Genomic DNA, 19,636 nt, shown 5'->3' on the forward strand with positions numbered 1-19,636 from the left:
AACCATAATGGTTAAATAACCCCAGTTGCATGTAGTGGCGACTCCGTTGCAGCAGAGGGCGCTGTGACGCGGTTGAGCGACGATATTGTGTTGAGCGGGGTTTCTTCATAACGTTGAAAGACTTCACGGTTGACTGACGTCTTTATTCCGTGACTGTTTTCAGGTGGGTACCGTGTCACAAGCACTATATATTGTTTAATATTGTTTCATACGATCTTTATTCGGCGTTTTTTCGTTTTATTAGATTGGCGAATATAGGGTTTATCTTGTTTTTACCGTTGGCTAGTAGCTAGCTAATGCAACCGGGCTAGCCGCGGGCGTTAGTTCTGTTGTCGCCTAGGCAACGTCACGTGATTCTCTCCGTGCTGCGTAACTTCATATTTTTGCTCTAGCTTGTGACGTTAGTTGTACCTGGCTCCACGCATCCCTTTAGTCTAAGTTTTGATTGGCTCAACAGTTTCAAGTGTTATAAGACGGTTTCCATGTTTGAAGTGTAGATTACAAATTTATAAGATTATTATTGATTGTATTCATTCATTACTGTGAACAGGTCCTCCTATAGTACTGAAAAGTATATGAAAGTGCATTTAAGATGCAGAATGTAAACACATGTTTATAGATAAGATGACAGTAGATGATATGGATGAGAGATGGGGATATGGAGATATGTTTTTGATATTGACCAGTTTATTTGGAGTGTTTATACAGAAATTGAATATGTAAAGTAAGGCAGCCAATGTAAATGTCTAGACAGACAATAAATATATGTACAATAGTACAAGTGATTTAGAGGACTATGTAAACAGGGTGATGATTGTAAATAAAGATAACATTGAGAGACTTCGAGAAAGCAAGTCACAGTTGACTGACGTTTTTATTCAATGACTGTTTTCAGATATCTGTCGGATAACTGCTTGCACCGTACCAAGCCCGGTACTTGCTACAGTTGCGACAATGCTGCCAACATGTCTGGTAGGTACAACAAATTTGTAAGATTTATTCCATGTGCTGGTCACTATTTAAATTTGGTGGGCTGTTCGGCTACTGTTTGCTGCCTTGATGCGGTGAACTGTTTCGGCATTGTCAATGAAATGTATACCTTCTTTTCATCCTCCACAAAAAGACGGGCAATTGTAAAATCATTTTTGCAACTTCAGTCAGAAGTTCCTAAATATTTGTCAGACACTAAGTGGGAGGCACATGCAAGAGCCACAGAAGCTATTTTGGATAGTTGCGGTGCTCTCACTGATGCCCTCAGTCATCTGCACTCTGACGTTAATGGGAAGGGTGATACCAGGCTTCAAGCTAACAATCTCTTGCAGAAAGTGGCAGAACTGGAATTTGTGTTTATGCTGCATTTTTTGACCCGTGTGCTAGGTCATTTTCGCAAGGTCAGCAAAGCCATTCAGAAATCACAACTGTTATTGAGTACTTGTGCAAGTTTCAGGATTTTTTAAGCAAAATTAGAGAAGATTCTGATGAGCTTGAGCAACAAGCAAAAGCCACCTCACCAGATGTTAACTACAGAACAATCACAAGGAGACGAAGAGTAAGGAAATGACGGAAGTGCACCTGGTCCTGATGCCTTAGATGAACTCTCTTCAAGAGATAAGTTAAGAATAAAACCCTTTATTCCTGTACTAGATGCACTTGAAGCCAGTTTAAGAAGAGGAGTTACTGTGTACAGGGATGTTGCACAAATGTCTTCCTTTCTTGCTAACCTGACAGCATCGAAGCAAGAAGTTCAGCAAGGTGTTGAACTGTTGATGGAAGCACACCCAGAAGATGCTGACCTGAAGCTTACTAATTAACTTTTGCACTTTCACGTTAGACAAAGCCACAGGCCTACAGAAGAACAGGAAACTGTCTCAGGAAACCGGAGCCCCCGGAGGAAACCCACACAGACACGGGGAGAACATGCAAACTCCACACAGAGGACGACCCACCAAGGTTGGACTACCCCGGGGCTCGAACCCAGGACCTTCTTGCTGTGAGGCGACCGCGCTAACCACTGCACCACTGTGCTGCCCTGTCAGATAGTCATGATCATCTTAGTAACATTTTAAGCTCAATGTTTTTTGTTTTAAGAATGTAACAGTAAACTTACAATTTCATTTTCCTAAAAATTCCTGTTTATTCCACAAAATGTTTCCAAAGTTCGGTTGTTGCAACAGTTTTACAAAGTGTTCATTTTAACATTTATGCTTTTTTTTTTTAATCACTACGGTATTTAAAAATAACATCTTATGTCCTTTAGAGGAATTGTGAATTGCAGAATTTTAAAGAGTGGTCATCATCCTCGGCTTTACTCCATCCATCCATCCATTATCTGAACCGCTTATCCTGCTCTCAGGGTCGCTGGAGCCTATCCCAGCAGTCATTGGGCGGCAGGCGGGGAGACACCCTGGACAGGCCGCCAGGCCATCACACAGGGCCCACATGCACACACACACACACACACACACACACACACACACACCAAGGGACAATTTAGTACGGCCGATTCACCTGACCTACAGGTGTTTGGACTGTGGGAGGAAACCGGAGCCCCCGGAGGAAACCCACGCAGACACGGGGAGAACATGCAAACTCCACACAGAGGACGACCCTGGACGACCCCCAAGGTTGGACTACCCCGGGGTCGAACCCAGGACCTTCTTGCTGTGAGGTGACCGCGCTAACCACTGTGCCACCGTTCGGCTTTACTCGGTTTCGTTTTAAACACTGCTCCATCTTCCTCTAGTTGTGAGAGAGGGGGATTGCCAACAACTGCAGGATATACATGGATTTCAATCACTTTTGCATAAGTGATTTTAAATCTCAGTGAGACTATCCTGGTTAAATAAGGTTAACTAAATACCCTTTCTTTTTGTGTGACAAATAAAACGGACTGAATAGGTAGAATAGAGCATAATAGAACAGAACATGATAGAATAGAACAGAATAGAACTGAACAGATGAAAACAGAACAGAACATTATTTAAAAACTAGTTTTGGTTTGATATTATATACAGGTAATACTTTATATGACCTTTATATTACGCTGTATTGTTTGTAATCTTTTAAATTTAATTTATGTTTATGTAAAGCGCTTTGAGTGGCTGTTGCACCTAGAAAGGCGCCATATAAAATGCAACATGATTGAGTGAGTGAGTGAGTGAGTGATTGATTGATTGATTGATTTATTGGGAGGGGCCTCACAAGTGGAATAGCAGAGGGCCTCCCTTCATATAAAATCCGGCACTGCTGCCCGGGAAGAGGAAGAGGGGGAGGCCGAAGAGGAGGTGTATGGGTGTGGTGAGGGAGGACACGCAGGCGGCCGGTGTGAAGACTTGACTTGACTTGACAGAAAGAGATGGAAACCGGGAGCAGCCGGAAGTAGTGGTACACCGTTGTTACAGGCTGCACTAACGCGCACTGGTCTCCCAGGGTCTAATTAGCTGCAAAGCTTCAATCTTAACTAACAAACAACAACATGAGGTTAATCCCCGCGAGGTCTGACACGCACACATGCGCGCGCCACTTAAGAGTCTAGTTTGTCCGGTGAGACGTGAACGCGCCGTGCACGCTGAAGTCGGTTAAAGCAGTGGTTCTCAATCTTTTTGGGGTCCTGGACCCCCTGCGTATTTTTGATCTACCCTGAGGACCCCTCCACCTGATCTTGGGGGAGGGGGGTTGCAATTTGATAGAAACAGTAGAAACTGCATTTTAAATTGCATTATAGCATTTATTCACTCTTTGAACAAGGGCGATGTGCAGAACTGTAACAACTACAGAGGTATAAAGTTGATCAGCCACAGCATGAAGATTTGGGAAAGAGTAATAGAAGCTAGGTTAAGAGGAGAGGTGACGATCAGCGAGCAGCAGTATGGTTTCATGCCACGAAAGAGCACCACAGATGCGATGTTTGCTTTGAGAATGTTGATTGAGAAGTATAGAGAAGGCCAGAAAGAGTTGCATTGTGTCTTTGTAGATTTAGAGAAAGCATATGACAGGGTGCCGAGAGAGGAGGTGTGGTATTGTATGAGGAAGTCAGGAGTTGCAGAGAAGTATGTAGGAGTGGTGCAGGATGTGTATGAGGGAAGTGTGCCAATGGTGAGGTGTGCGGTTAGAATGACAGATGGGTTCAAGGTGGAGGTCGGATTACATCAAGGATCGGCTCTGAGCCCTGTCTTGTTTGCAATGGTGATGGACAGGTTGACGGACAAGATCAGGCAGGAGTCTCCATGGACGATGATGTTCGCGGATGACATTGTGATATGTAGCGAGAGTAGGGTGTAGGTTGAGGAGAGCCTGGAGAGGTGGAGGTATGTACTGGAGAGAAGAGGAATGAAAGTCAGTAGGAGCAAGACGGAATACCTATGTGTGAATGAGAGGGAGGACAGTGGAATGGTCAGGATGCAAGGAGTGGAGGTGACGAAGGCATTTGAGTTTAAATACTTGGGGTCAACTGTCCAAAGTAACGGGGAGTGCAGTAGAGAGGTGAAAAGGAGAGTGCAGGCAGGGTGGAGTTGGTGGAGAAGTGTGTCAGGAGTGATTTGCGACAGAAGGGTATCAGCAAGAGTTAAAGGGAAAGTTTACAAGATGGTTGTGAGACCAGCTATGTTATATGGTTTGGAGACATTGGCACTGACGAAAAGACAGGAGGCGGAGCTGGAGGTGGCAGAGTTGAAGATGCTAAGATTTTCATTGGGAGTAACGAAGAAGGACAGGATTAGGAACGAGTATATTAGAGGGACCGCTCAGGTTGGACGGTTTGGAGACAAAGCAAGAGAGGCAAGATTGAGATGGCTTGGACATGTGTGGAGGAGAGATGCTGGGTATATTGGGAGAATGATGCTGAATATGGAGCTGCCAGGGAAGAGGAGAAGAGGAAGGCCAAAGAGGAGGTTTATGGATGTGGTGAGGGAAGACATGCAGGTGGCTGGTGTGACAGAGGAAGACGCAGAAGACAGGAAGAGATGGAAACGGATGATCCGCTGTGGCGCCCCCTAACGGGAGCAGCCGAAAGTAGTAGTAGATTTATTCACTCTTTGGGGCAAAAATAAGAGCTTTCAGTTGTAACTCAGATATAGTTAACAAACAGAATTCTTATGCAGTAACTTTCAGATATATGTAACAACAGAATTTTTATGCAGTAACTTTTAACAATGCAAACGGGAGCGAGATCTATTAAAATACAATAAATTACACTTGTTAAACAGATGTAATTAGAGAAAAAAGTCCTGTTACCCTTTATAGTTTAGGTAGATAAAGGTCTTAGTCACATTTGAGTAAAATAATCCTATTTCTATAAATGTCATAGGATCTTTTTTTTTTGAAGATATTTTATTTTCACGGGCCCCTTGCAATTACACCACGGACCACTAGGGGTCCGCGGACCCCCGGTTGAGAAACACTGGGTTAAAGCCTAATGCAGAAATGAGCCGAGACCCGAGGTTAAAGTCAAAACTCTGACGTCACTCAAAAAGCCACTAGATTTTACTCAACGCTATCACGCGAGGAAACCATCGCTCGTTTCAGTTTCAATTAACCGGGGCTTTCTTTTAATTCAACGGGATGCTCGCCCGAGAACTAATTGGCTTACAGTGCTTTAAGACTCCGGCCAACCCGGACTCGAGCCCGCGAACTCCGGCTGTAGGTAGGAGGCGATGGTCTCGTGCGCCGAGCCGTCCAGCCGCTCGCTGGCGGTGAAGGTGTTACGACGCCCGGCCGGACTCCCCGCCCCGGCGGCGCTACCCGGCCGCACGTTCAAAGCGCATTTCCCATAAACCCCAAATAAGAGGAGCGCCCAACAAGCTCACTTACTTGGGAGAGGGGATCCAGGATAAGGTGGCTTCATGTCCGGACTGCCAGGTCACCCCGAGACATAGAGAAATAAAAGCTCCGGAGCATCTGGGTGAGGCTGACAAGAGGGCGGAGGTCGCCCAATGAGAAGACCCACCCACCGCGAGGACGGGCGCGCGCGGCAGGTGCAGAAAACACACGTCGGCGGCGACGTTCTAATTCCTGCCAAGTTTCATCTTCCACGTGCGTTTATGTTCCGGTTAGGAGGACAAGCCGAGGAGGCACCGACTCGCACACGGGTTTGAAGTCGAAGTTTATTCAAAGGTTTTATCAGGAAACAAGAATTTACAAAGGGGTCGTCATATAGGAACATTTCTTTTTTTTTTTTTGTGTTGACAAAACAAGTGGCCAAACTACCGTGACTGCCTGCATGACTGCCTACGTCATGTGAACGTGAACACAGTGTTCAGATCCGTAAAGCTTGCTGCATCTATTGCATCATATACAGACCTTTAGCCCGGTCAGGTACAAGGGCAGAAAAACAAAACCCATCATCTTATAAACAAAAAAAAAAACACTTCAAACAGGAAGGCCATACATACTAGGAGAGTTAGCTGTAGCCTATGATTTTTTCACCCAAGTCAAACCAAGCAAATGTTCACATGAAGGCAATAAGCTTCTCTCGTTTCCTATTCTTGTGGAATAAAATCGTTAAATATGAATGTTGACGTGCTTTCAAAAGCATTATAATTATTATTATTAATTGATAATAAATCTGGCATACCACTATTCCTGAGAATTTAGCGGTGTAAGGCCACAGAATAGAAGTTATTTCCCAGAAATGAGTCGCCTCTCCGGTCGGGTGAGGTGCACCGCAGCAGTCGATGATTAGATGATGGTGGAAGCCCAACTTCCAACAGACTGACTGATAAGTCACATGTAGGCATTTATATGAGTTCCCACCACTACCAAGAACCACTGTGAATACTTGTGCAAATGTTGGAATTTTGGTCATTTAACTTTATTCCCTGGTGTATGTCAAAAACATTGTGGGGATTCCTTAATCCCATCAACTGGCACCCTTCCATCTATTTTTCTGATATGGAAAATAAAAAATTCGTTATAGCTGAGTGCTGGTAACAAGTATTGGGTGTCATGACCCATGTTTGAGTATGTTTTGGGGTAGTACCAAACCAAGACCATATCATGACAATATTATGATATACACTTTACATAATGCAGTGTGCATTGAGGAAACTAGTGTTCATTGCATCTAAAGACTGCAATTCTTGAGGGAAGCGTTGTAAAGTAGAAGATGAACCGATATTAAAAGAGAAGAAAAGTACTGGACATGAAAGGAAGGATACACAAAGTAAAAGGGTTCAGGGAGATTAAGACCGTTTGCGCCAAGGATGGAAGTGAGAATAAAGGCAGAAACAGGGGTGCAAGAAGGGTTTTGAGGATTTGCTGATGCGCAAGGTAGGTTAAAAAAATCAACGAAGGTCGCTCTCTTCCTCCTGTATGGTTTTCTTGATGCGGAGTAGCATGGTGGTGAGCCACTGATCCAGCCGTGAAATGGTGTCATATTCCTTTACCTGAGAGATAAAGAGGCAAATTGGTTGGAAAGCTCTTTTAAAAAGTTTAAGACAAAGCAGACAGCAGCCCACTGTGCCAAGTCAAACGGTGCAAAACTTCAAGGCATAGGCAAAGGCATACTGCCACCCCCTGGCCAAACACTCACATCAGCATTAGTCGGACAAGTACAGAAATTATCACCAGCTAAATCCTATTAAGACTGTGTACTCCACGAGCCACATTGCAGTTAAACAGCAATCCCCTGGAGGTCCACGTATGGTTAACAGTTATTTTAACATTGGCTTGGGCTTGTAGAATACAAAAATGTTCTTGCCATGAATAAAGTCTTTGCAAATAGGTCACAAACACTACTATCATGGGAAGCAGTGGCTGGCTCATTCAACCAATTTTAATCAAACTATAACCAAAAAAGCCCTTTGGGATAATGGGTTTGAAAGTATTTCTAATCTCTCAAACACAAAGTCAAAACTTTTGGCAGGAGGATATATAGTTTATCTTAATTGTCCGTGGCATTTCATTTTCACCTTAGACTGGCCTGTTTGCAGGCTTTATGAATGGGAAACCATCATTATTAATCAGGACAAGACATTGGTGGAAGGCGACTTGTTCGAGGGGGCATTGGCCAAACTATCTGACACAGCAACCCAACCAGAGGGCAACAGAAGATTTCCCCTTGACAGAAATAAATACATCAAAGCAAAGTGGGGAAGAAAACCATCAAGATTCCACTCACCGAGTCAGTATATGCATCCACATTCTGTTCTTCATATGCATCTAGAAGTTTCTGTTTGGAATAAAAGCGTAGTTATTTAAATGCTGAGGGATTATTTCAGTTATTCTCTACTACACATCAGAAAAGTGCTAAATTTAACCTGTCAGCAATATTTTAGGGTCTACATTTACATATGCCCAATTATGCGACTAAAATCAATACGCTGATTATAACAACAGTGGGGTTGAGCATCTAGGAAGCGTGGCGGTCTATTCTGTTGCCTAACACGGGGATCACCGGTTCGAATCCCCGTGTTACCTCCGGCTTGGTCGGGCGTCCCTACAGACACAAATGGCCGTGTCTGCGGGTGGGAAGCTGGATGTGGGTGTCTCCTGGTTGCTGCACTAGCGCCTCCAAAGTACCGGCACTTTGTTAACTGTTACCACTTTTCTGGTACCACCTTTGTCAAGGTTCCAAAAAAACTGGAGCAGGTACCAAAACCAATGCAGACCAGCGACACTGAGGGGGGTACTGTTACGGTAGTGGAAAACGACACTGCGAGTCGAGTCAAGTCAAGTTGAGCTGGTACCATGTAGTGGAAAAGGGGCATAAGTGACCTCTTCAGTCTCAACTGACTGCAGGTGCCCCACCCTTGTAAACAATACAGTGGCATGACGACCAAAAACAACAATAGGTTTCATATGCAAATTACTGTGACCATTAATTAGAGTTACAATGGCCATGTATACTATTCACAGAGTGATTGCAACTATTACCCAGTCCGCTGTGAATAGTACACATTGCCATTGTAACTGTAGTTAATGGTCACCGTAATTTGCACATGAAACCCATCGTTGTTTTGCCACTGCATTGTTTATAAGGGTGGGGATACCTGCAGTCAGTTGAGACTGAAGAGGTCACTTAGATGAGTGATGAAACGTTTCTCTCAAGACATGAGTCTATACAGGTACACCTCTTAAATAATCCCATTTATGTATGACGTGGTTAATGTGAGTATTAAAAGTCATTGTCTTTTCCAGCTTGGTACCCCTGGCAGGGCAACTTCACTAAATGTGCCTGATGCTCAACTTGAACACACTTTTTTTGGGGGGGGGGGGTTGATGTCTTTTAAGTTGTCCACGTGTTCTGAATAGTTTCCATTACTGTAGGTGAAATCAGTGCTCCACATATTCCTGTGATTATACTTACTTTGACTAGTACAATCATACTAACAATGAGTATTGTGCAGTCAAGCCTTTTCATATGAATGTCTAATTTCCATTACAATTGTTATAACTTGTAAGCATGGTCGATCATAAAGTTTGAAGTGGATCCAAAGAAACAGATTGAAAGATCGTTTTCTGTAACTAGGTTTAGATACCAAAATCAAATACACATACAGGCCTCTGGGGTGTGTGTGTGTGTGTATATATGTATATATAAGATTGACAACTGATGATTGCTTATGGCATGAAACAGGCTTGTAGTCTCATAAAGAATTTACTTGACTCACTGTACTACTACTACTACTACTTTCGGCTGCTCCCGTTAGGGGTCGCCACAGCGGATCATCCCTTTCCATTTCTTCCTGTCTTCTGCGTCTTCCTCTGTCACACCAGCCACCTGCATGTCTTCCCTCACTACATCCATAAACCTCCTCTTTGGCCTTCCTCTTCTCTTCCCTGGCAGCTCCATATTCAGCATCCTTCTCCCAATATACTCAGCATCTCTCCTCCACACATGTCCAAGCCATCTCAATCTTGCCTCTCTTGCTTTGTCTCCAAACCGTCCAACCTGAGCGGTCCCTCTAATATAATCGTTCCTAATCCTGTCCTTCTTCGTTACTCCCAGTGAAAATCTTAGCATCTTCAACTCTGCCACCTCCAGCTCCGCCTCCTGTCTTTTCGTCAGTGCCACTGTCTCCAAACCATATAACATAGCTGGTCTCACAACCATCTTGTAAACTTTCCCTTTAACTCTTGCTGATACCCTTCTGTCGCAAATCACTCCTGACACTCTTCTCCACCCACTCCAACCTGCCTGCACTCTCTTTTTCACCTCTCTACTGCACTCCCCGTTACTTTGGACAGTTGACCCCAAGTATTTAAACTCATTTAAATTTAAATTTACTTGACTCACTGTATTATTATATATATATATATATTATATATATATATATATATATAACAGCTATTTTGTTGGTGATCATATCTGTCTACATGCCTATTAGCATCACAAAATTATCCACCCTTGTCTGCTGAGAACAGACACAGATGTTCTGAAGCCATCAAGGGTACCCATCTGACATTACAGAAGTAATCCTGCTCCACGGAAGATATGAAAATATATTATTTGGATTGCAGTCTATGAACTCTATATACCCTGTCAGTATGTTTCTTCCACTTATGGGGCTTGCACACCAAACACTATTTGCACTACACTCACTGCATTGTGCAATGCACTTTAATCAGCACAGCGTAAATTCATTTATGCAGGTTTGCCGACTCAACATAGAGTTTCCATGTTCAGTGTGTAAGCCCTTTTAGTCCAAAATTTCCATTTATGTATGGGTTGTGCTATGTGATATATATATATATATATATATATATATATACTGTCCATTGGTACATACCTTCAACAGCTTGCACTCCCGAGAATCTGAAAAGGCTGGAAACATTTCCTCGTACTTCTGCACAGCAAGCTGAGTGAAAATAAAAGGGTGGGATATCAGAACAGCTGTACGTCTTATAAGGCATTTTTACACAGAGATCCTGCAATACTGCTGTAATGAAGACATTAATGCCGGCTTTGTTTTTTTTTTGTTTTTTTTACACTGAACCAAACAAAGGCGGCACAATGATGCCCCAGTGTGTGATTTTACATAGCATGCCGGCGTTCCAGAAGCAGAGGCGGCATGACGGTGTAACACAACAGTGTCGGCTATCCTGCCCTGCGTTTGTCCCTTTTACAGAGACGTCAATTCGGCTCTGACTACCTCCGCGGCCAGCTTAACACTGGAACAACAATGACTCCCCCCATTCCGCGTTTGTACGCTTTACACAGAACGGTGAGGCGGATTAATGACGCAACGTTGCTGCCTTGAAAAGGCAGTGTAAAAAGCCTCACCGATACACAGCCATATGAGTTCAGGCTCACCTTTGCATTCAGCATGTCGACACAGAAGTGACAGAGCGCCGCCTTGAAGAAGTGGTCCTTGGCGCTGTACTTGAGGAGCGTACTGTCCATCGCATGGGTCCCCACCTACAACCAGGCAGTTTAGACTTGTAATTCAATTCTTGTTCGTAATTTTTAAAAAAAGGAAAAAAAAGGAAGCCATTGCCACAGTGCTGCCCCAACCGTTCTTCTGGATTTCCTTGTTGCTGCACTAAAGTACCATTTATTAAAAGGACCAGGGGGCAGACATTTTAAATCACAGATTACGAGAGTGGGAGCAATCCCAAGAAAAATATCTGTTTCTGCTGTCATTTCTCATAACATAAGTAACATTTGAATATGTCAGCAGTTTGGCAGTCACTAAATGCCTGAGCTCAAGGAAAAGTAATAAAGCTCGAGCAACATCATATAAAAAAATGGGGCACATTATTAGTTTCACAAGGAAGACATTACAGCATAGTGACTAGCAGTCAATTCAAAAAGCTCCTTTTTCGGGCCCATTACTATTGTTGTCTATAGGCTATTTACATTTTGGTGCTTTTCCCCTCAGGGAGTTGTCGATCCCCTGGTGATAACATGCTTTCAAGCAGCAGTTGTCACTTAAAGACCGAGAACGAGGCAATAGTATGCATTTTCTCACCTGTTCGTAAATCTCAATAGCTTTTGGGTACTGCTCCAGCTGGGCTGCATACGTCGCGACTTTGAGAAGGCACTTGTTTGCAGAACTGAAAAGGGTAAACAGAAAAGTTTATTAGTAAACCTAAACGCAAAGAAAGGTCAATGAACACTAGGTAGGTAGGTCAGTGAACACTAAGCAAAGTGATTAAAACAGAAAAGAATTGTGATTTTCAAAATAGAAGAGGGGATAGAGTGATATATATATATATATATATATATATATATATATATATATATATATACACACACTACCGTTCAAAAGTTTGGGATCACCCAAACAATTTCGTGTTTTCCATGAAAAGTCACACTTATTCACCACCATATGTTGTGAAATGAATAGAAAATAGAGTCAAGACATTGACAAGGTTAGAAATAATGATTTGTATTTGAAATAAGATTTTTTTTACATCAAACTTTGCTTTCGTCAAAGAATCCTCCATTTGCAGCAATTACAGCATTGCAGACCTTTGGCATTCTAGCTGTTAATTTGTTGAGGTAATCTGGAGAAATTGCACCCCACGCTTCCAGAAGCAGCTCCCACAAGTTGGATTGGTTGGATGGGCACTTCTTTGAGCAGATTGAGTTTCTGGAGCATCACATTTGTGGGGTCAATTAAACGCTCAAAATGGCCAGAAAAAGAGAACTTTCATCTGAAACTCGACAGTCTATTCTTGTTCTTAGAAATGAAGGCTATTCCATGCGAGAAATTGCTAAGAAATTGAAGATTTCCTACACCGGTGTGTACTACTCCCTTCAGAGGACAGCACAAACAGGCTCTAACAGGTACTATTTAATGAAGATGCCAGTTGGGGACCTGTGAGGCGTCTGTTTCTCAAACTAGAGACTCTAATGTACTTATCTTCTTGCTCAGTTGTGCAACGCGGCCTCCCACTTCTTTTTCTACTCTGGTTAGAGCCTGTTTGTGCTGTCCTCTGAAGGGAGTAGTACACACCGGTGTAGGAAATCTTCAATTTCTTAGCAATTTCTCGCATGGAATAGCCTTCATTTCTAAGAACAAGAATAGACTGTCGAGTTTCAGATGAAAGTTCTCTTTTTCTGGCCATTTTGAGCGTTTAATTGACCCCACAAATGTGATGCTCCAGAAACTCAATCTGCTCAAAGAAGTGCCCATCCAACCAATCCAACTTGTGGGAGCTGCTTCTGGAAGCGTGGGGTGCAATTTCTCCAGATTACCTCAACAAATTAACAGCTAGAATGCCAAAGGTCTGCAATGCTGTAATTGCTGCAAATGGAGGATTCTTTGACGAAAGCAAAGTTTGATGTAAAAAAAATCTTATTTCAAATACAAATCATTATTTCTAACCTTGTCAATGTCTTGACTCTATTTTCTATTCATTTCACAACATATGGTGGTGAATAAGTGTGACTTTTCATGGAAAACACGAAATTGTTTGGGTGATCCCAAACTTTTGAACGGTAGTGTATATATATATATAATATAGCGTTTTTTTTCTGGAAACCATCAATGGTGTAGATAAAAGTGCTCAACAAATGAGGGGTGGAATATTAAGATAGATGTAGGAATTTTTTTTTAATGCATTTCAGTACAAGCTTGTTTCGTGCATCACGCACTCATCAGCTGCCAATGTGATTAAACGTTGGCATTTTATATATATATATATATATATACACACACACACACACACACATATATATATATATCCCCGATTATCCAAACCAACTATCCTGCTCTCAGGGTCGCGGGGATGCTGGAGTGTATCCCAGCAGTCATTGGGTGGCAGGCGGGGAGACACCCTGGACAGGCCACCAGGCCATCACAGGGGCGACACACACATTCACACCCAGGGACAATTTAGTATGGCTGATCCACCTGACCTACATGTCTTCGACTGTGGGAGGAAACGGGAACACCCGCAGGAAACCCATGCAGACACGGGGAAAACATGCAAACTCCACACAGAGGACGACCCCCAAGGTTGGACTACCCCGGGGCTCGAACCCAGGACCTTTTTGCTGTGAGGCGACCGTGCTAACCACTGTGCAACTGCACACGGTGTGTTGTGTGTGTGTATATATATATATATATAAGATAGATGTAGGAAAAAAAACTTTAATACATAGCAGTACATGCCTGTTTCGTACGTCACGCACTCATCAGCTGATATATATACATATATATATATATATATATATATACATACACACACACAGACTTTTTTTTACAAACAAGAAAAACCATTATGATTAAAAAAAAATCCCAACAAAGATAAACGAACATGAAAATGGTTCTTTTAAACAGTTACCTTGTAGACTCTTCACCTTTATAGTAATCTGCTGCCTGTTCATAATGAGCAATAGCCTGGAAGACAACAGTGAACATTTAAACACATCAATTCAACACCAGTTATTTATATATGCTTCAATTAACAATGAATGAACTTGGGGCTTAATTCATAAAAAAAAAATTATGGTTTGACATGGGGCTTCACAGAATTTCACACACATTTCCCTCTGCCTTAGATGGATATAGATCGAAATAAAGATACAAGTAAGTATATAAGAAACCACCCATCCATCCATCTGCAGAATTTGGTTTTGTGTGTGTGGGTGGGGGCTTTCTTGGTGATGCTCAAACAGGAGAGGAATACTGCAGTTATATACTGTGGCGGGGACCCCAGTGTCGCATTCTGTAAGCAGTCCTCGGATGCCCTTGATATGAACAGAGTTATTGACGATCTAAAAACTCTATTGAGACAAATTTTAAAGATGAATATCTTCTCTGACCTTGTCAATGTCCACCAGCTCGGTCTCAAATATCTCAGCAATGCTAATGTGATGTTTGGCAGCGATGGTGAACCGGCCCTGATACAAAAAAACAAAAACGCAACAACAACAAAAACATAAAACACAAGAAGTTTTCCTATTAACACCACAAACGTGACGTTACAAGACTTTCAACTTTTCAGCTAAACTGCATAGCAAACATTGTAAATAAGGATCTCACCATGTCTGTGTATATCTCGATGGCCCGATTTAAACAGTTTATGGCCTCTGTTAGGAGAGAATAGAAATTAGACAAAATGGCATCTTCAAAGAATAGCTAAATCTATAAGATAATTTCAGAAACACCCCCCCCCCCAGAAATTGAGTCAATTTACATTTTAAGTACTTTCTATTGCTTGAAATGAGTGCCACAGTAAAAAGTCATACATTCCAGGAGCAATAAAAAAAATCAAATAAGCCTACAACCCATTATAAGAGGTGCAATTTACCTGTGAACAAGGAATGATCATGTAAGAGATAAGAGGTTGTTAAAACGTATAAAAATGATCCGTTCTTAAAACAGAATGGCTTGTATGAAGTTTTTTTTTAAAATACATTTTTCTTCTGTGAAAGAAGCACGTGACCTGTTTCGACCCCCGCCTCTCAAAGAACCGGAATCGAGAATCATTAAGAACCGAAACCGAAAAGCAGAATCGGAACCAGGATCGTCAAAATCCAAACGATGCCCGACCCGAATGTTAAGCAGCGCCTACCTTGTGGGTCAGCTTTTTTGAAGGCATTGCCAGCATCTATGAAGTTAGTCGCTGCATCATGTTTGCTCTGCATTTGTAGGTGAAGGCAAGCGGCTTGGGAAAAAGCATTCCCTGCAGCTGAAAAAACAAAACAAAACATTCATACTAACACAAGAGGAACAACCAGGAATACAACAATCTGATCTAATCTAGAACAATAAATCATGGAAAGAATGGACCATTAAACATTTGTGCACATTAACAGAAATATCTTACCACACCAGTTTTTGGCCATCTTGTACATATTGGCAGCCCTAACATACATGTCACTGGCCTCTTCCAGCTTAGAGGAGCCACTGCATGACAACAAATACATGTAGTTACGCCAGTGTTTCACTGTAATAAGTCTGCGACTGAATTATGATTAAAGTGTAAATAAGGCAGAATATCTATATCGGTTAATATTCATATTGTGAAGAAAAGCCTTTCAGTTACGTCATGTGGGATTCGCACTAATGTTTACACTCACAAACAGTTAAACTCAGGTTGTTCAAATATGTGAATACACCGATCATAAATATTTTCACATAATCTTAACCGACTTTAATGTGGGTTGGGGTTATTTGCAGGGTTCTGTTCGGGACTGTCAAACGTGTGTGGTAATGTAAACGAAGTAACCCAATAGTGTGTGCCCTAGTAGCTTTAGAATACAACCAACATAAAGCCTTTATGCCTTTGTGCAGGCTCAATAATCCAGGTAAGAAAATCACATAAAGCTGAATCAGCTCATCTGGACAGGAACGTTGTGTCCAGGTTAGCCGATTCAACTTTCTGTGACTATAGCCTAGCTACAGTTTTGACGTTAGCCCTGCCGCCCCGCCTCTGACACCATCTAAAGCCAGTCAGCTTTATTCAGTTGAACAGTTTGATTACCGGGGTGGCAAACTGACAGACCACGTCCCGTTATAAGAGAAACCATCAATTCGCCACAACCCTTTTTGCTGATCCAGCTCCGGCGCTAACCAGCTAGCTAGCTAGCTAGCCAGCTAGCGTTCTCTTCCGCTTAGCTGGCCATCGCGTAGAGACGTTAGCTAAACGTTAGCTCGGCCGGAGAGCTCACCCAAACAGCGCCCCGAAAAACGACTGCGACGACTTTAGCTTCTTCTCCGCCTCGCTCATCAACGCCGTCGCCTCCTTTTCTTTTCCAGAGTTGTCCATGTCGGGCAACGGCGTCCCCGATCTGCGGATCAACGAAGGGCGGCCCGACCAGACCACGAAGTTGCGCAACTTAGCTAGCTGCGACTGGCGCCCGAGGCAAAACCGTCAACCACTGAGTAAACCGCTACCCGCGTCACGTGACGCGGGGGGGCGACGTGACGGACGGTCCGCCGAGCGACGCTCGTCTTGTTTTGCTTATCCGACATCCAGTCGCATACTGTTGTGACTTCTCTTATGTACACTATTGTAGTGTTACTATTCGTGGGTTACTAACTTAATCACTATTATATATAAGTACACGGAGACGAGGATGCGTCACAAGTCTGATCTTTACTGACGGAGACATCACACACTACTAGGCTCGACCAGTGTATTACAGAACTCAGTAGTGGTGACAGTCCAACACAATCGAGCACCGAGTGCTCGATCCAATACACCACACATACAATTAAGGCAACGCGTTGACCCACTCACACACACGCCAAACTCGGTTTTCCCGGGTTGGTAAGCGAAAGTATGTATGAACTGTGGAATAAAGCGCATTTAATGGAAGGAGCTGCAGAGTCTCTGTTTCGCCGACCCTCGCTGACAGTGTGACGAACCTAATTTGATCTGCGCACGTTCCCTCCGCTATTGGGCTCCCGTGGGGAATATGGGGTAGTAAGTCACGCTCCGCTGTCAACACGACTTCAGCAAATTGTGCATGAATTATAAGACGCACGCGCACCATCGGTGCAGACTTTGGTTACGAGACGCTGTGTAATTTGTGTTCTCGTCTCCACCATCTCAAGATTATCAGGGGATTGTTAATGGCGATAAATCAAATCAATTTGATTTGTATAGCCCGATATCACGAATTACACGTTTGCCTCAGTGGGCTTAACAGCAACGCAACATCCCGTCCTTAGACCCTCTCGTCGGATAAGGAAAAACTCCCTAAAGAGCCTCTTTGACAGGGGGAAAGAATAGGAAGAGACCTCAGGGAGAGCACCGGAGGAGGGATCTCGCTCCCGAGACGGACAGCGTGCAGTGGATGTTGTGTTCACGCAATTCACATAACACAACATTGAAAGAGGAGAACAGAATTGTAATGGACATAAAATGCATGAAGAACATGATGCACAGGATGCCAAGCGGTGTCCACGTGCCAACGGAGCGGTCCAGGACCCAAGCCACGCGACCAGCATAATCATGTACCAACGAGAATAGCGATAATCGAGAGTTATCGTGGTGAAATTACGCTCGCAAAACACGTGTTCACTTTTCTTCTCCCCGATGCCAGCCCGATTAGACAAGGAGACACTTTGATTCATAAGCACAGTCGTTTCCTTACAAGCGAAAACATCAAGGTTGACATCCACCCCATTAAGCTCATATTTCATACATGAAGGGTTATGACACTACATGTGCCTTGTAATACAAAATATAAAGTTCATAATGCAAAGTAGGAGCAGCGGGCAGGTAAACAGCGCATTTCAGTACAGTGCGCACCGAATATTATCTGAAAAAATTGCAAAAAAAAGAAAGTCCATATAACTTGACCCAGTGCAGAATGCGAGAGCGACATCCTTTGAGGACCGTGCGTTGGGTTCGTGTCCTGGAGGCGGCAGGATCATTAACCCCAGATGAGAAGAGACGTCTACCTACCAACGCCAACCTCTGCTTGGCCAGATGTTTTCGTTTTCTCGTTATCCTTCTTGTTATCTGCACACCATCACGTAATATATTGCATTTTAACGCACGAATACGACACGCAAATAAGGTTACAGCAGCCGATTCGTCCCCTAGGTAGAAAAGCGTTCACTTGCAAAATTAGACCCCGAATCCTGGTTCCACCGGTGTTCCGTCGATTTGTGCTGCCTTGTCGAAAAATGCCACCGTAGCGCCAATCGATAACAGGCTCTAACCCCAACCTCGCCGCCACGCACAGAACCGCTAAATAGCACATCTCGACAGGTAGCACATATCGACGGAACACCAACAACACATCAAAAATCTAATTCCTCCCGTGGTAACGGATGAGCGGTGAACGGTACGCCGGCGCGCCCCGGATTTTGATCAGGCGAAGGCGACGGTCTTCTCTTTCCTGCTCGTAGTTGGGTCCTGTACAGCAAGCCCGTGCGAGGCTGTTCCGGAAACCCCGCGCTGCCTGCACCTCTATCGTCTCGGGTGAGTTTGTTACAATGTAGCGATTTCTCAATTAATCTGAATAACCGTAGCAAAGCTGCAATTAATGCGTATTGCGATTGGCACGCGAGCCTCAGATCTGCCGTAATCGGGATGCCATGCCCCTGCACGGCCGGGCAAACGTGTTCTTTTTTCCCCACCGAATTCCCAAGCATACCCCCCTGATCCAAGAGTATTCCAACATTAACTCATATTTTTTCTTTGCTTGCAAGGGGAGCTTAGGTAGCTCGCTGCGCAACTGCGTTCACACTCTCAAGCGGACGACACCGTCTCTCTCTCTCTCTCCCCCCCCTGCCGCCCGCCCCCCGACTAGCTGGGGCGAAGCGCCCGCCGAGCCGTGCGAGCGATTAGAAAGCGCCGGACGGTGGTTTGTTTTGAATGTCAAAGGTAGAAGCTAGCCGTAGCTACTACGCCTGAATGTTGTTGGTAGCCCGACTAGCGTAGCGAGCTAGGCGGCTAGGCTAACGAAATTCAAGCCAGGCGCAGCGGAATAGTGCAAACGGTGGGGGGGGGGCGGCTTATCGGGGGGGGGGGTCGCGCGTTGGTCAAACGGCGTGAAGGTTTCACACGCGCCGTCCCGCGAGCGAGCCGAAGCGGCGCGAGCTGGGCGCGGGGAAGCTGGTCGAGAGCGGCGGCTATAGCCGTTAGCCCGCCGTATGCAGCTGGTCCTCCATTCATAGCCTGCGCACTGCTCTCTAGTTCGGAGCTCCGAGCGACGGCCACGATCGGTGGCTTTTCGGAGCGGCGATCGGGGATGCCGTCCTTTTATAGCCTTTCTCGCGGCTCT

General features: G+C 44.0%; 1 protein-coding gene across 1 annotated transcript; it reads right to left on the reverse strand.

The window, feature by feature from the left end:
• Positions 1-6,083: 6,083 nt before the first annotated feature.
• On the reverse strand, positions 6,084-16,985 carry napab (N-ethylmaleimide-sensitive factor attachment protein, alpha b). Its single transcript, XM_056283104.1, has 11 exons — positions 16,565-16,985; positions 15,721-15,800; positions 15,466-15,582; positions 14,934-14,980; positions 14,714-14,791; positions 14,233-14,288; positions 11,910-11,994; positions 11,252-11,356; positions 10,728-10,796; positions 8,117-8,167; positions 6,084-7,382 (listed from the first exon to the last, which is right to left on the reverse strand). Exons 1-11 carry the CDS (start codon positions 16,660-16,662, stop codon positions 7,281-7,283), a joined length of 888 nt encoding a protein of 295 aa, XP_056139079.1. The 5' UTR covers positions 16,663-16,985; the 3' UTR covers positions 6,084-7,280.
• Between the last annotated feature and the right edge of the window lie 2,651 nt (positions 16,986-19,636).

The sequence above is a fragment of the Lampris incognitus genome, chromosome 7 (assembly GCF_029633865.1).
Source record: "Lampris incognitus isolate fLamInc1 chromosome 7, fLamInc1.hap2, whole genome shotgun sequence".
Taxonomy (NCBI): Eukaryota; Metazoa; Chordata; class Actinopteri; order Lampriformes; family Lampridae; genus Lampris; species Lampris incognitus.

Excerpts from the sequence above, each read along its gene's own strand:
- napab (XM_056283104.1), bottom strand. The coding sequence starts at position 16,662 with ATGGACAACTCTGGAAAAGAAAAGGAGGCGACGGCGTTGATGAGCGAG. Across the intron at positions 14,289-14,713 it reads AGCTGGTGGACATTGACAAG|GCTATTGCTCATTATGAACA; the intron begins GTCAGAGAAGAT and ends GTTGTCTTCCAG. Across the intron at positions 10,797-11,251 it reads TCGACATGCTGAATGCAAAG|CTTGCTGTGCAGAAGTACGA; the intron begins GTGAGCCTGAAC and ends ATTTTCACTCAG.